General features: G+C 37.4%; 1 protein-coding gene across 1 annotated transcript in view; it reads right to left on the bottom strand.

Annotated features, from left to right (window-relative positions):
- Positions 1–320: 320 nt before the first annotated feature.
- The window catches only part of LOC139721655 (A disintegrin and metalloproteinase with thrombospondin motifs 1-like), a 76,394-nt gene continuing 60,822 nt past the window's right edge, over positions 321–15,892 (bottom strand). Inside the window, exons 2-13 of the mRNA XM_071632984.1 lie at positions 10,715–10,775; positions 8,242–8,534; positions 7,277–7,439; positions 6,948–7,132; positions 6,048–6,137; positions 5,256–5,404; positions 4,714–4,857; positions 4,051–4,182; positions 2,933–3,065; positions 2,151–2,249; positions 1,281–1,365; positions 321–355 (exon numbers count right to left, since the gene is read on the bottom strand). Coding sequence (XP_071489085.1) covers positions 321–355; positions 1,281–1,365; positions 2,151–2,249; positions 2,933–3,065; positions 4,051–4,182; positions 4,714–4,857; positions 5,256–5,404; positions 6,048–6,137; positions 6,948–7,132; positions 7,277–7,439; positions 8,242–8,534; positions 10,715–10,775 — 1,569 coding nt within the window. The remainder of the gene's footprint in view (positions 356–1,280; positions 1,366–2,150; positions 2,250–2,932; positions 3,066–4,050; positions 4,183–4,713; positions 4,858–5,255; positions 5,405–6,047; positions 6,138–6,947; positions 7,133–7,276; positions 7,440–8,241; positions 8,535–10,714; positions 10,776–15,892) is intronic.

Genomic DNA, 15,892 nt, shown 5'->3' on the forward strand with positions numbered 1-15,892 from the left:
AACACTCTGTCCCTCGGATAGGACATAAAATGGAGGTTCCGTTTACGAGAGAGTCACAACTCATTTCAGATAAAAGATCCCGCTTCATTCATTCGTCGCAAAGAGTAGGGTGTCTAACCCGGTGAAGTGATCCCGCCTCACATCTAACTGGACCCAATGGAAGACCAGCTTAGTGTAGTTGAATATTCAGCCATCTTCTTAGATGGAAAATGAACAAATAAACAAACAATGAAAGTGCCTCACCTGATAGGCCTGTCGTGAAATCGTTCCAAGAATAAAGTGCGTTATTATAGGGGATCGAATCCGTTGCACTGCACTGCTCATTTCGAAAATCGTCTTGAGATGTTGAACAAGGCTGCAATGAGAAGAGGAAGAGAAAGGTGAGGTTACATGGGCAAAGTCTGAAGTTGTACATTTTGAATCTCTGACAAAGCTAGGCAAACACAGTTTCATTAGTAGTAGTTGCAAAGTGCGATATAATGTCATGATTTGTTTTAACTTGAATATCACATGTGCCTAAAAATTTTGATTTTCGTTTCACCCATATATTATTTATAGAATCGACAGTGAATGAGCACGAAATGCCGCGAGTCTACAGTGGTGGATCCAGTAATTCCGTTGATAAAAAGAGGGGGGGGGGATATTTCTGGAGCCACCTCCGTGTTAATTAGCTGATAAGCCCCCCCCCCCCCCAAAAAAAAAAAAAAAATAAATAAATAAATAAATAAAAAAATAAACAAATAAATGAATAAATACATGAATAAATAAAAAGATAAAAATAATGCATTTTTCTTTTTAATTCTTTCACTTTCAAACAAAAATAAACAAAATTGAACGTATATGAACACCAATACAGCAATGCATTCCTTGTCAAATATGAGCATATTATGCAAAGTATTACATCACACACATCTAAACTATGAATATAGTATGAATTTGCAGCTTGCGCTGTTGCACAATCACTTCTTAGACTAAATTTACAAAAAAAAATCCATTTGTGCAACATTTGATATTTCTGGCACAAGCATGCAGATGCATTGGGCTTCTCGCATCAACGGATGTTTGAAATAAAAAAAAAATACAATGATATAATGTGATCCTAAATGTAATATACACATACGTATAGGCCCTATGTCGAAATGTTTGGCTTACCTGCTGATTGCAAAGTGTGTACAATTGGCTTTCCCCGAGGCACGGCTGTCCACCCCACTGAGGTGTTGGGTTAGTGCAGCTGCGGCTCCGTACTTGAACCCCTGTCCCACAGGTTCGCGAGCACTCACTGATGTCGCCGTATTCGGTCCATCCGCCGTCCACGGCTGGGGCTACGTCTAGCGTTGAGTTGACACACAGCCCTCCAATACACCACTGGGGAAAATAGAAGGTCAGGACTGCACGTTGATCTTTTAACTTTAATGAAATAATGGTTCAATTCAACACCACTAACTGACGTCAACTATGTCAGGTGTTTTAGTTGTTTTCTAATAGAAACTCGATCATCATTATGCTGGGTTGTTATCATTTGGTCGCTCATGACTATTATCTTAATAATGATTATCATACTCCAAAGTTCTGATCACTCTCAAATTGACCTCTCTCTCTCTACTGAATTGGCTTTCATAACAGGTTCAATTAGAGAAATGTCATTCATCAAAAAATGTCATAAACCCAACACTGTTTAAGCTCCCCCACACAATAATTCACCTACGGCTTTTGACATAATATGTAAAATGATTGAATCTAAATGCTCACGATATGACCCCTATAAGACCTGGGCCCCGTTGCAAGAAAGTTGCAATCAATTGCAAATAATTGCTAATTTTGAAACAACCATTCTGATTGGCTCAGGGTCTGCCCTATTAAGAAGACATGCATGCAACAATGATTTTGATTGGCCAGTGACAATCAGTTGCAAGTTGCGTTAAAACGCAAAGTTTCTAGCAACGGGGCCCTGGAACTGCTAGCAACACTCTTCGGTGTACGTACAGAATAGCACTGTCGCACGATTACTTCCGGTTCAATTTTATCCCCTGCGCCCTTCAACTCAGTCACCGCATTGATGCTGTTGCAAAAAACGGGACAATGCCCGCCACTCACTTGACTCATATACGAGATTTGGTGTTTCTTATACATGCCAAGTGCTCTTTACCTACCAATCCATCCCCACAAGTTGTTCCTTCTACAGGCATCCCTCGAAGCGTTCTGAAGGTAGGTGTGTTAGGATTGGAGCACCAAAGCGCTGTGCAGGTTGTCTGGAGGGAAGAAAGAGTGCGTTCAAACACAATGATAATTGGTTTTATTAACCTGAATTGTATGATATTAGCGATTACGTTTAAATACCGTACTTTCTATACGGAGTGGAAGCTACATTTAAATTCTATATGGCCTGCAGGTGATAATAAACATTAGGAAAATCTGGTAAATGCGAGGCTTGTTTGTTTTTATCATAACAATCCGGGAGTGAAATGTATTTGGATTTGTTATTGTTGATGATGATGATGATTATTATCATTACTATTATCATTTACGTTTACTTGCTTTGGGATAACGTAATGACTATTTAATACAACGTATACCATTGTCGTGAACATAAGGCAATGTGATATGCATGATTAGTGCACCCTCTATCGACGATAAAATTAAATCACATATCTATTCGCACTAGAATTAGAAGGAAAATAATGGAAATGGAAGTCGAATAACCATCTGCTATGGTTCCCACAAGGAGGTATCACTAGATACCTCCTTGGTACCCATTACACACCAAAGGATTGAATCACTTTCATTGTTAATGATTATTCTCAGTGGAAAATGGACTCATTGTAATTGAATGCTGCCAATTTCAAATTTGTCTGATGGCCCTGCGGCCGTCATTGCAACCTATATACATATACAATGTACTTTGCCGCTGATGATGACAATAGTGCGTGCTTACTGCAGCGTTGCTGAAGGCCGTCGTATCTCCGGTAGCGAGTTGACATTGTCGATCAAGGTCATACGTCAGACCCGGAAGGTCAACAATGCTGCTAAGATTACTTCCGGGGATGTCATCCATACAGGTCTGGGTACTAAAACGAAACCGTATCATGAATGATTAAAACAAACGAATTTCCATAAATTGATACGTTATACTGTCAGTAAATCAATGTGCACTGAATTTAATGATGAAGCAAAAAGTAACAATCCCAATAAATTTATATAAAACAATATATTTTGTAATTACTTGTTTCAATTACTATTCATCAATTACCGTCACGGTCTATTTGATCCATGTGACTTTGCCCCTGCCTAAGAAAAATAATTGTAATTGTTCTTTTACAAAAGTTTTATAGCTGACAGCTTTTTTTTTCAGAGGGTCCTTACGTATAACTAAAGAACGTGAATTATACATCAAAGCTGATTTTTTTTTTCAGAATGATGATAAAAATGGAACGCAGACAAATGACAAAGGGGAAAAAACCTAAAACAATCAACAAAGATCAGCAAAGATGATCACGCAGAAGAAAAGAGCATTTTACCTACAAGTTACAGTGACAGCGAGATGAAACGTAATAGAGAGAGAGGAAAGGATATCTAGTTTTCAATATCAATTGCTGTCAAATCTATGTATTGAATATTTCCTCACAACATCTCTTATGACATTGATAAAATATTTCTGTATACAATAAGATAGAACGAAGTAACTAAAAATATGCCTGAAAAAATTAACAACATCAAAACTAGATTCACATCTGTAAATAAAAAAACAACAATCAACTTATAGAGAGGAAAGGATATCTAGTTTTCAATATCAATTGCTGTCCAATCTATGTATTGAATATTTCCTCACAACATCTCTTATGACATTGATAAAATATTTCTGTATACAATAAGATAGAACGAAGTAACTAAAAATATGCCTGAAAAAATTAACAACATCAAAACTAGATTCACATCTGTAAATAAAAAAAACAACAATCAACTTATAAAAACAATTGGAAAGCTACGCCTATGGCAATTGTACACAAGCTAATGCGATTACAGTACTTTGCTGAGATGACCTACGTCACCTACTTTATGAAGATCTTCATAAAATTGGAACTGCAGGAGGACCAGCGAAAGGCTTCGATGCCACTGGGGACGACGGCAGACATGATGTTTGTGTCTTCCGGACAGCCGTACACTCCATCGTGTGATAATGAAAGGCTGTAGAGACATTTAAAAGACAGGAACCAAATGGTGCAAAACCTCGAAAAACCGGAGGTTCCAACAAGGGCAGTATGATGTAATATTACTTGCTGTTATCTTTGGCATTATTATCATTATCACTATCATTATAATGTTATTATCAATTGCATGTATTATCCTCAGTGTCATTGTTGAATTGATACTTTCATTCTATGACAAATCAAACACTAAAACCTCTTAGCAAATGCTGTAACATTGAGTAGATTCAATTCAAGTAATTTTGGTGATCAGCATGATTGCAATAAATATTCACATTGGAATACATGTCTTGTTGCCTAGTATTCCAGTCCTCGGTCAGGATTTCTTATTACCGGGCAAAATACAACTATATTACAGAGAAATGCAGAAATGTAAAACAAAAAAATGTCAGGAATTCTGACCCATCCATATCTGTTGGTCTTAATCAAAGGAGATTTGCACGCTACAAACGTCAAAAGAAAGTGAGAAAAACGAGTAAAATACAATCAAATAATTATGACAAATACTCACGAGTGACCAGTCTCATGCGCCATGACCACACCGGCTTGTAGTCCATTGTTTTCGGTGATGGAACACTTGGAGTTCAGGCGACACGCTCCTGACACCTTCGCTAGCCCGAGGAGACTGAAGGAGTTGGATCGATAAATGTCTTCCCTAAACACGGACAGAGTAAAGAATGTCGTTTGGACTATGAACATACAAGTCCAGGATAGCGAACATGTGACATACCCATTATAAACTGTAATCTAAATGAACTGTTGAATATGTATATAAATCGTATCATGTTTATATGTATATGATTAATAAGCATGAGCATGTGAGAAGGCAATCAGATTTGGATGCCTTTGTGGGCCTTTCTATGGCTTAAAAACTATTTCTTGGCAAATTAGGATGAATAGATATCGAAGGCGTACGGTTTCTACAATCATGCTCTGACGTGAGGATGTAATTGATTCAAAAATGCTTTAACAGAGAATTTCACATCACAGCATGAATTTATACAGGCTTTCAACCTATTCTCATCACCAGCTAACAGGTTAAAGTGCACTGACCCACTGAAAAGCAAAGCTAAGTCCCAGTCGTTCTGATTGGTGTCGTCATCGTAACTGAGCTGGGCCTGCCAGTCGCAGAAATCATCCAAGGTTGTCGATGCGTCTGCTGTCACGGTAAAAGTGACGGTGCCACCTTGCAGGGCGGTGGCCTATTGAAAAGGCAAAATACTAAGGTCGTCAAACTTTGACTTAGACGAAGATGTGATTTCTTTTTATGACACAATGGTGATAAATTGATTGTTTTACAATTTCTTTTAACTGTTTGCATTGTTTTTAATAATTGTTTGTTCCACTAACCCATTTCATATTGCCTTTTATGTTATTTTAAACTCAGTTTTTATGTGTTGCGCGTCATTACATTAATCACACAGCTAATATTAGGTTTGTTTGTTTGTTTTCTTGAATAATTCACTCCGTCTATGCCGATTTCAGTATATTTCAGTCTCGTATCTTTTTAAGCGTGTATTGTTTTATTGATTTTTATGAAGTCTATTGTATTCCAGTGTTTTATTATGTATACGTACACAGGGTTTCCCTGGAAAGCAGTTGAGAACTGAGGGGACTTCCCTGTTTGATTTAATATGACGGAATAAGAAGACCTTATTTGAATATTTAACGATTGGAGGCAATACACACAAATGATCATTGCCCATAATCGTAATGAATTGCCTGATTTTATTACATGTTGTCTGAAAGCAGCAACGCCTTTATAGAAAAACAGACATCAATGGACACAAGTGTGATATATTGTCCGTCGGTGATACCAGAAACAAACATTACAAGATGTCTTACCGATGGCGTACTGGTGGTTGCGATCATGAATCGCACAACTGAGAAGCGTAAGTCAATATCCAAGCTGGGATCGAGGTACCTCCGACTCATCTATAAAGGTGATAGTGGGGACACACAAACATATAATTCAGAATAGGTTTTTGAAAGCATCAATATGTTCCAGCCTATTTATTGCATCAAGATTGAAAGGAATTGTTTTTATTATCTTTCAGAATCCATGCCTTTTGCAATAACAAGACATTAGAGGTTCATTATAGCTTGTAACGCTTGTAAGCTGATTACTGGGTAGTATGTTGTAACGACCGTCCCAAGACACGTCATATGTTAGTAGGCCTGTTTAGCCGTAGATTTGAAACCTAATCTGCTCATTGCTTCTTCTTTTTTTCTTTTGAGGCGGGTTACTAGCGTCGATAGCTATATGATATTTATTTTCTAAAATATGTTGATTTGCAATAGCTCTGACACAATTTAATCTCTTCAAAGAGAACAACTATGATACATATCATATCAACATCAACAGCAGATTTTGAATACCAGCACTGGATTTCGTATAACATTGTATAATGAGCCATAACATGACTCTCGATATGAGGTGGAAGAAATATAATATCAAGACTGTTTCCAAAAGTAATTCAAGTATACTTGGTTGTAGATTCTGAACAATGGGGGAATATTGACTGAACGAATTGATTTTCCGAGAATATAGACCCCTTATCATCACAACAAAATACATTAACACACATTAACCACGTACATCAGCATCGTCGGAAATATCGGCAATATCATATTCGTAACAAATTTGACATCCTATTTAACGCATTTAATGTATAATAACAAAAACAACTTAGACCGAACTCGCTTGCTGCATCTAGAGGGTAGGTGTTTCTATTTATCGCTCACGATGTTCATGATGGTCATTGCGTAACTCTCTGTCTCTTGCCCGAAGTCTTGGAAGACCAAGCTGTCCACGAGGTAGAAGACCTCGACGTACTTTCTCCCGAGGTACGGGCCGTCATAGAAAGTTTCATTCCCCGGGACAGTACTCGCACTCTCCCCTTCTCCGGTATTACCCGCCACATCCACTCCTGGATCATAAGCAGAGTATGCAAAGAACAAAATACTTATGAAAATGAGGTATGAGTAGCTTCATCGAAACAATTTGGGAGATGTCTTTCCACATTTAAACAGCTTTACGTCGGAAAAGGTGCTGAAAGGATTGCTCCGTATACCTGAAACGGGACATGGAATAGCCTCATGTTCGCTGATCGTTTCTCGCTTGTAAATGAGATGAGGATGCGACGTCTCCGATGGACTCCTCCGAACTCTCTGGGCGTGGTCATTTTTGAGAGGCTCCACGTACAGCACATCATCCCCGATGGTCAACACTCCACGCTGATATAAAGCAAGAACAAAACATAACTTAAAAAGCCACTATAACATTCAGACAGAACTGTAGAAGCTCATTTCTTAGAAACAGATTTGAGACCCCCCCAAAAAAAAGCAAAATAAAAAAAAGAAAAAAGAAAAAGAAAAAACAAGAAACCGGATGAAACCACAATAGATCAGTTTCGTTGAATGATTAGATGGAATTAGAGTCCTTTAGACATTATGGTTGATAACAACAACCTTAAGACAAATGAAGCGCTCTATACATTTTGCCTCACAGGGGACAACAGAATAAAATTATGAAAAGCCGCATTCCATACCATCTTCAGAATTGGTCGTAGGTTCCCCATGAAGTTCTACACCACCGTAGAGGGCTTGTATGGAGCGGAATTGCTTGTGGGTTTAATCTACTACAAACGACACATGATAACCTACCTCCCTACTTCCATTCACTTCGCCCTTGAAAGTAAGCGTAAACAACTGCTAAGGTGTGAAAACAAACACTTGTTATCATGCTTACATGGTCCCGAAGATATACGATATTTATCCCCTGCTTATAGTCATCTTCTTGACTCAGGTTTATGATACCTACCATTTGTAAAAGAGTTCATTTATGTCACCTATGTGCTGGAATTCAATCGTCTACTTACTTCCCTATTTCCAAAAATGGTGAAAACCAAGCATGTACGATTTTTTTTTTCGTTTGTCTGCAGAATAGCAGTTAATCATTGATTATGAATAGAAACAATTATTTCAAATAAAAGAGGAAACCCAAATATGTGTCACGACATGACTTTGATATTCATACCAGTTCATTGCACGTGCTGAAAGCTCCTGGGGAGTTGCCGTGTGAGAGCGAGGTAGAGAAGTAATGGCAGTCTCTGGTCCTGATCGGTTCTCGTCGGATAGAACCGTCTCCCTCAAGGTACTCGATGTCGAGACCTGGCCTCATAAGCCAGTCGTTTCGCACGAGTTTCAAATGATGGAATTCATCGAAGGCCGTAAATGTGATTTCATGCGTTCTCGGATAGTGTGCATGACGGAGGCTACGCTTTGAAATCCCAGAAGGGTGACTGAAACTGGGCAAAATGATGTCGTATTCTGTATGATCAAAGACAAAAGAACATCATTTTGTTAACTATAAAAATAACAAACAAAACAAGAGGAAACTGTCCATTGATCTTAATAGTAATCCTTTCAATTTAATCATAGTTTATTTCCAATCATCGAAAATCAAAAAACATAGTACAAAGTATACATGTGATGAAATATTGTTCACACGTTTGCATAAGATTCATGTAATATATATACGAGACAAATTATAGAACAACATATAACATGTACAATATTTAGGAAAACACTGTATAAATACTTCGTGGGCGAGCGGAAAATAAATTCGATTATGGAAAATAGTGATCCACTAAAAAGCATAGCTTGTCGGACGTGGATCGCTAGACAAATAATGAGTAAATTATATACTATTCTATAACAATATACATGTAATTATTTTGAGATACACCGGTTGGGAAAAAATATAGAATACCAATGCTAGTGCCCGGACACTGCTCACTGAACCACGTGTACCGGGAAAATATGACAAGGACAATACGTTCGTACACACATTCGATTACCCACACGTATACACTGTAAGACGCGAGACAGTACCAAGAGGAGAGAAGACGGTAACAATACAAGTCTACGAAGAACAAAAGACAGGAAAGGAAGAGGAGAGAAGAAAGAAGAGAAGTCTGCACACAGAACACGCCAAGTGCTGCGACATCAGGACAAGTGATGGCTCAAGCATGAATCAAAACAATCTAAATTATCTAAGATTATAAGTAGAAAGTAAATATTTTCTGAGTTTGTATTTAAATGTAACAAATTTGGGGGAATCTTTTAAACTATTATCTAAATTATTCCAAAGTCTGGGTCCGGTATAAAGAAATGTATTTTGGGCAAATTTTTTCCTTGCATTATTATTTTCCTTGTAATATGATTAATTTCTTGTAATATTTGTAATATATGTAATTTCTTGTAATATTTCCTTGTAATATAATTAATATAATTAATTTCCTTGTAATATAATTAATCCATAATTATTTTCCTTGCATTAACGGTAATCATCTATCACCTTGATTTTGCAATCAAACTTGAATGCTTAATATCATGCAAAATAGGATTGCAAAAAAAAAAAAAAAATCTGCTAACATATTCATTAAGGCATAATGTTTTAGCTTTCTTCTTGCTCTAATTTCAATTTCATTTCCAGGATCAACAAACGATTAAAGAAAAAAACTTCCAAAGCTCACAAATTAAAACTGGCAATAGCAACAGAGCTAGCAACTAAGAAGAACATGCAAAATGAAAGATTTCGTTCTCGAGGTTCTCCATCTGAGATGACTGTGTGTTGTAACAGAGTTGGAACATTAGCATTATAAAAAGCTGACCTCAGCATCTCAGAAGAATGAGAAGTAACAGTCGAAACAGAGATCTTTTTTTTATGGATGTGTTTTGGGGGTCATATCAGAAAGACATGTCGAATTAGCACTATCGACCCTCAAATCAGCAATTTGTCTCATTTCAGTTTTTTTCTTTATTACCTTAGAGTTTACCGCAGAAGAGAGGAAAAGTTTTTATCCAAATATCTTTTAAACCTCTTTTTTTTCCTGGCATGTTCATGAACAGATACAAGGAAACGTAACCTCCGAGAATCAGGAATAGGTAAAAAAAAAAAAAACCAACACACACACACACACACACACACACACACAAACAACTTTTCTAGAATATCTTTAAAAAGACACTTAAACCCTTTGAGACGAAACAAACCTATAGATACCTCATACTTTCAAAGAAATAGTGATGATTTCAGCTTTATAGACGCTCCCTCGTGATAAGAAAATTACCTATTTGTATTTATGTTTGTATTTATTAATTCATTTTTATCTATTTATTCATTCATTCATTTGTGAGGTAACCAGACAGGAACACTGTGGTTTTTGTACCTCCTCGAAGGCTCTCCTTCTTTAGAATTACTAGTTTCGAAGCCTGCCAGAAACATTAAACTATTGAACACAGTCAGTGGAAAACATGTCTGTATTGGTGCAGAAATGGTGTGTAGGTTAAAAGAAAAAGAGAAAAAAAGTATGTAAAACGTAAAACTATAATTTTAGTTCACTTGGGTAACATAAATTGATATGTTTCTAAAGGCAATATATTCCCAGCGATGAGTACCCAATAAAGGGGTGAGCAAAGATGGCAAAAAAATGATGTAAACATACCTTTGATTTCAGATGTTAGTGAGTACTGGCGGAGTTCATCTTCGTTGAGCACGTCTTGGAACTATAAAACAGGCAGAAAAAGAAATGTATAAGATACAAATAGTTGACACGCTAGTTTCTTGTCATTAAATTTTTTAATGTCGATTGAATTGCACCCACCTTATGGTGGTTTACACATTTCTGATATATAAGCCCTTTTATATGACGCATAATTTACTTCAATATCTATATTCTTTGATACGACTATAAAACGATATACCTTTGAGCTTTACAAATAAGCAATCGGCATTTTTATCTCTTGATGTACAGTATGTTATCCCATCTGTATACTTTCAATTGATTTCTGTCAACCAGATTACGTTCAAGAAAACATAATCGATTTCTATGCTTTTTAACCCTATGACAATACTGGGGTGACATGAAGTAACCCATGGGCAAATACAAGAATTGTCACTGTGGGTTGTCACCAAAAAAGACAATCACTCGAGAATTAGGAAAGTCACACTCAGAATCTGAATTTATTTTCCCTATCAAAGTTAGAGTCTTTCTCATTTCTTGAAAGATTGATACTCATTCCTCCTCTAACATTCTGAAGCATTACTATCACTGGTGTGGTTATTTGTTAGTCTCATTACTAATGTAAAGTTTTAAGTATACCGGTATGTATGAGGATCAAAAGCTGTTCAATTTTCTGCGGAAGTAATGGAGCTCATGGTATTACGGTGGCATTGATTCATCTAATTGAACTAGTGAACTGCATTGTTAGTCATTTACCTTACAGGCTATATTTTCGTTTCGACACGAAGTCTTTTAGTTAAATCAAAACTGTGATTTCTGTGAATTGTAATCGTTATGATTGCGATTCATACAGATGCATTTCGAAGTGTTGGCTTGATGTCTCAGTGCATCTCCAATCTTCTTCTTCAGTGCATCTTCTGGCTCCAATTCTTTGCAATATATTCCGGTTGTCATATGAATCAAGTGAAATACCAAATGATTGGCGTGAAGCAAATGTTGTACCAGTCTACAAGAAAGGTAATCGATCTACTCCTGTAAACTACCGCCCCATTTCGCTGACATGTATTTGCTGTAAACTAATGGAGCACGTTTTAGCCAGCAAAATTATGAAGCACGGGGACGAAAATAACATCATTTTTCCCCTGCAATATGGCTTCCGTAAGAACATGTCATGTGAACAACAATTAGTTGGTTTCACAAGCGATTTACATAGGAACTTGGATGCAGGACGTCAAACGGATGTTATAGTCATGGATTTTTCAAAAGCTTTTGACAAGGTTGGGCATGAGCGGCTTTTACGTAAACTGGACTACTATGGTATCAGGGGGAAAAATCTGAAATGGATTCAAAGTTTTCTCAATGGAAGAAGTCAGAGGGTTGTTTTGGATGGTATTAAATCTTCTTCAGTAGCGGTAGGATCTGGAGTGCCTCAGGGGTCGGTTCTTGGGCCTTGCCTCTTTCTACTTTACATCAATGACTTGCCTGATGGTCTCGCGTCAAAGGTTCGCCTTTTTGCCGATGATGCAATTTCTTACATGACCATCGACAATCAACATCATACGCAAAATCTTCAAGAGGACCTAAACAAAATTGGTGACTGGGCGAAAAAATGGATGATGGATTTGAACACAGATAAGTGTAAGGTTTTGACAATATCCAGGAAAAGAAGTAAGGTGCAACACGTGTATCATCTAAATAACGCCCCTCTTGAATCTGTTGAATCCGTGAAGTACTTGGGTGTAACCATCACTTCTGATTTGAAGTGGACCCAACACATTAACAATACTGTCAATAAAGCCAATAACGTGCTTGCATTTCTAAAACGCAATCTTCGCATAAAATCTGATGTTAAAGCCACAGCTTACAAAACGTTGGTTCGACCAATTGTTGAGTATGCTTCCACAGTTTGGGACCCATCTACCAAGAACCTAATCCACCAAGTGGAAATGGTCCAGAGAAGAGCTGCGCGATTCACTTTAAATCGCTACCATAACACCTCGAGTGTCACCAAAATGCTACAAGAACTTAATTGGACCACTCTGGAACAGCGCAGAGAAAATGACAGGCTAATTATGATGTACAAAATACACAATAATCTCACTCCTTTTTCAGCACAGGACTATATCATCAAACAGGCTACTCAGTTAACGAGAGCCTCGCAACCACACTCCTACCAGGTACCATATTCGAGAACTGAATCGCATCGCCATTCGTTCTTCCCAAGAACTGTAAGGAACTGGAATTCCCTGTCGTCAGAAATTGTTTCAGCGCCATCTGTGGGATCATTTCGAAACCGTCTAATGGTTGATCACAGTGGCTAGTATTTTCGTCAAATTTTCTATGTGCTTGTAAATATCTGTAAATAAATTGTATTATAATGTAAATAGCACCAGTCTGCAAGAATCTTCAGTCTATTGAAGGAGGCAGACTTAATCAGAAGAAGAAGAAGATAATGACCAAGTACTCTTCACCCAACCTTGCCAACTCACCAGATTATCCTGGGAAGGTAGAAGTTGATATATCCATTGTCAATAGATAAAACCACACAATTCCAAAGGAGAGTTTTTTTTTTTATGCGAAGGTCTGATGATTATTGGACCATTGTCACACTCCAAGGTTTATTGAACACATATTGCGGGGATTGACATGACTGATATGCATGAATGACTTGCGTCCAGTTTTCTTCCATCCTCTATGTCTACGTGAGGGACAGTTAATGTAGGTGATGAAACCCAGAAGTGCCACCTCGCTTTGTGCCCCGCCCCCTTTACGGAATTCCTAGATCCGCCCCTGTGGTTAAAACTTGGCAGTGAAAGCATGGACTAGTGTGCAGTTGTGATGTGTTTTGTGGTCAGGGTCCCGCATTTCATAAAACTTGTTATCAATAACAAGTTAAGATAGCTGTTAACTATCCGAGCTAAGTCCGAGTGACCACCGTGGTGATTACTCGGACTTAGCTCGGATAAATTGAACCAACGAGTACGGACGTCTAACCAGGGAGGTGGTGTTTCCACCTCCCTGGTCTAACCAAGGAGTTTCGAGAGATGGAGTCACAACGATTTTATTCGCTTTGATCCGATGCTCGTAGCAGCTGCTGCTGGAACTGCTGGAAATGCGTAAATTCGATCTGCCCCACACATAATGACCAGCCACTCTTCACACAATTCACCAAGTTATCCTGGGAAGGTAGAGGTTGATATATCCATTGCCAATAGATAAAACCACACAATTCCAAAGGAGAGGGTTTTTTTTTTATGCGAAGGTCTGATGATTATTAGACCATTGTCACACCCCAAGGTTTATTGAACACGTATTGCGGGGATTGGTATGACTGATATGCATGAATGACTTGTGTACATTTTTCTTCCATCCTCTATGTCTACGTGGGCGACTGAGCAAAAAGTACGCATTTACACACAGAACAAGGATATTACACACGCCACGAAAACCTTACGTGCGTAAAACAACAAAGCCCAAAAAACAGGTATCCAAATGCTTGATGTCATAAGAGCTACAAAACTTTTTTCCCCTTCTTACTAAAAACAATAAACAAAAAAAAAACCCTAATGATTGCATCACAAATGGAACGAAAAACCACAGGGAAGTCAGTGTTTAAGGCGTCCTGAATATTCAGCATTCAAATATTTGGTTTCATATTAAACCAGATTTTTTTTTTTGTCTTGCCTTTAAACTTTAACCAACCTTCAACAAAATTAATCACCACTGCGGTGTGGTCGCGTTAGCCCTAATCAATTACAATTCATGCTGTTCTGCAAATTATGGTCTCCACTGTCAATAGTCTTTTCAGGGAATAATAGGAACACTTATTGAAATGTCATCATGGTCATGTGCTAAAGAAAGAAAGTGAAGCTATGTGTAAAGGCCACGATGGTGTATAGTAGTCACATGTTATATTTGCAGTGTTCTTCCCGTGAGTAAACATCCGCATACTGCGGCAGAGTAGGTGAGTTGAACGTACACCAACGACCACGCACGCACACACACACACACACACATATATATATATATATATATATATATATATATATATATGTATGTATATATATGTATATATATGTATATATATACATATATAATATATATATATATATATGAATATATAACATATATATATGTATATATATATATATCATAGTGTACACACATGTGTGTATATATATATATTTTAATAATTGAGAGAGAGAGAGAGAGAGAGAGAAAGATGTGTGTGTGTGGGAGAGAGAATGAATCATAAAGAATTAAAGAAAGACATGAGAGGGACAAATTGTTACTATCTCATCACAATGGTATTGCATTTGTGACCGTGCATCACAAAAGCAACAAAAAGTCGAACTCTTTGATTTTAAGTGAGGACTCAAAAAATGTGAGACGGGTCAACCAAGTCAATCTTGGGTCTTTCATATTTTCTGAAACAGCTATTCTTCGTCTACATTAAACCTGATTTTGGGATCCTAAAATGAATGGGAAAGTGTGTTTCAGCGGTTTTTCTACAACCCTTTTATTTGTAGAGTAGTGACATTAGGTATGTATTTTAGGCCATTTTTCATTTCTTGGAAATCCTTTGCACACTTTCAAATCTAGTAACTTTGTAAGGGATAATGTTATTGTTATTGGAAGTTGGCATTGATAATGAACAGAATATGTTCATAGAGCATGGTCAATTTCAAATTAATCTGATAATCCCTTCAATGTTGTTGCTCTAGTGGTTTACACCCTGTTTTTGTCCCACTAATCGGACAGCTAGCACGGGTTGGTAAAGATTATAGCACTTGGATAGACCCTATACTTCACAGCCTCTTTTCTCGCTTCATACTTCCTAGAGTGTGTGCTTTCTTTCCAATATTTAGATAGGTTAGCAGAGTCCATTTGATTTGAGTAATACATCATTTTAAAGCTTAGAGTCTGCTCTTTCAGGATCTGCCCTTTGCTAAAAATCCATGCCTGGCGACTTTTTGTTGGCTTTGTGATGCAGGGTCATATTTTACCTCGTATATTATTAAAAAGGTATGAGAGTTAACTTATAAGGTGGAGAGCGAAAAGAATAGCTCTATGCATGATTAACTTTAAGGGTATCTTGTACAATGATGTGAATACAGACGTTTTGTTCTTGTCTGTGGTGTATTTTATAGTTCTCTTTAT

This window comes from Diadema antillarum, unplaced genomic scaffold, assembly GCF_040938485.1.
Source record: "Diadema antillarum isolate AM-2024a unplaced genomic scaffold, OU_Dant_1.0 scf00000146, whole genome shotgun sequence".
Taxonomy (NCBI): domain Eukaryota; kingdom Metazoa; phylum Echinodermata; class Echinoidea; order Diadematoida; family Diadematidae; genus Diadema; species Diadema antillarum.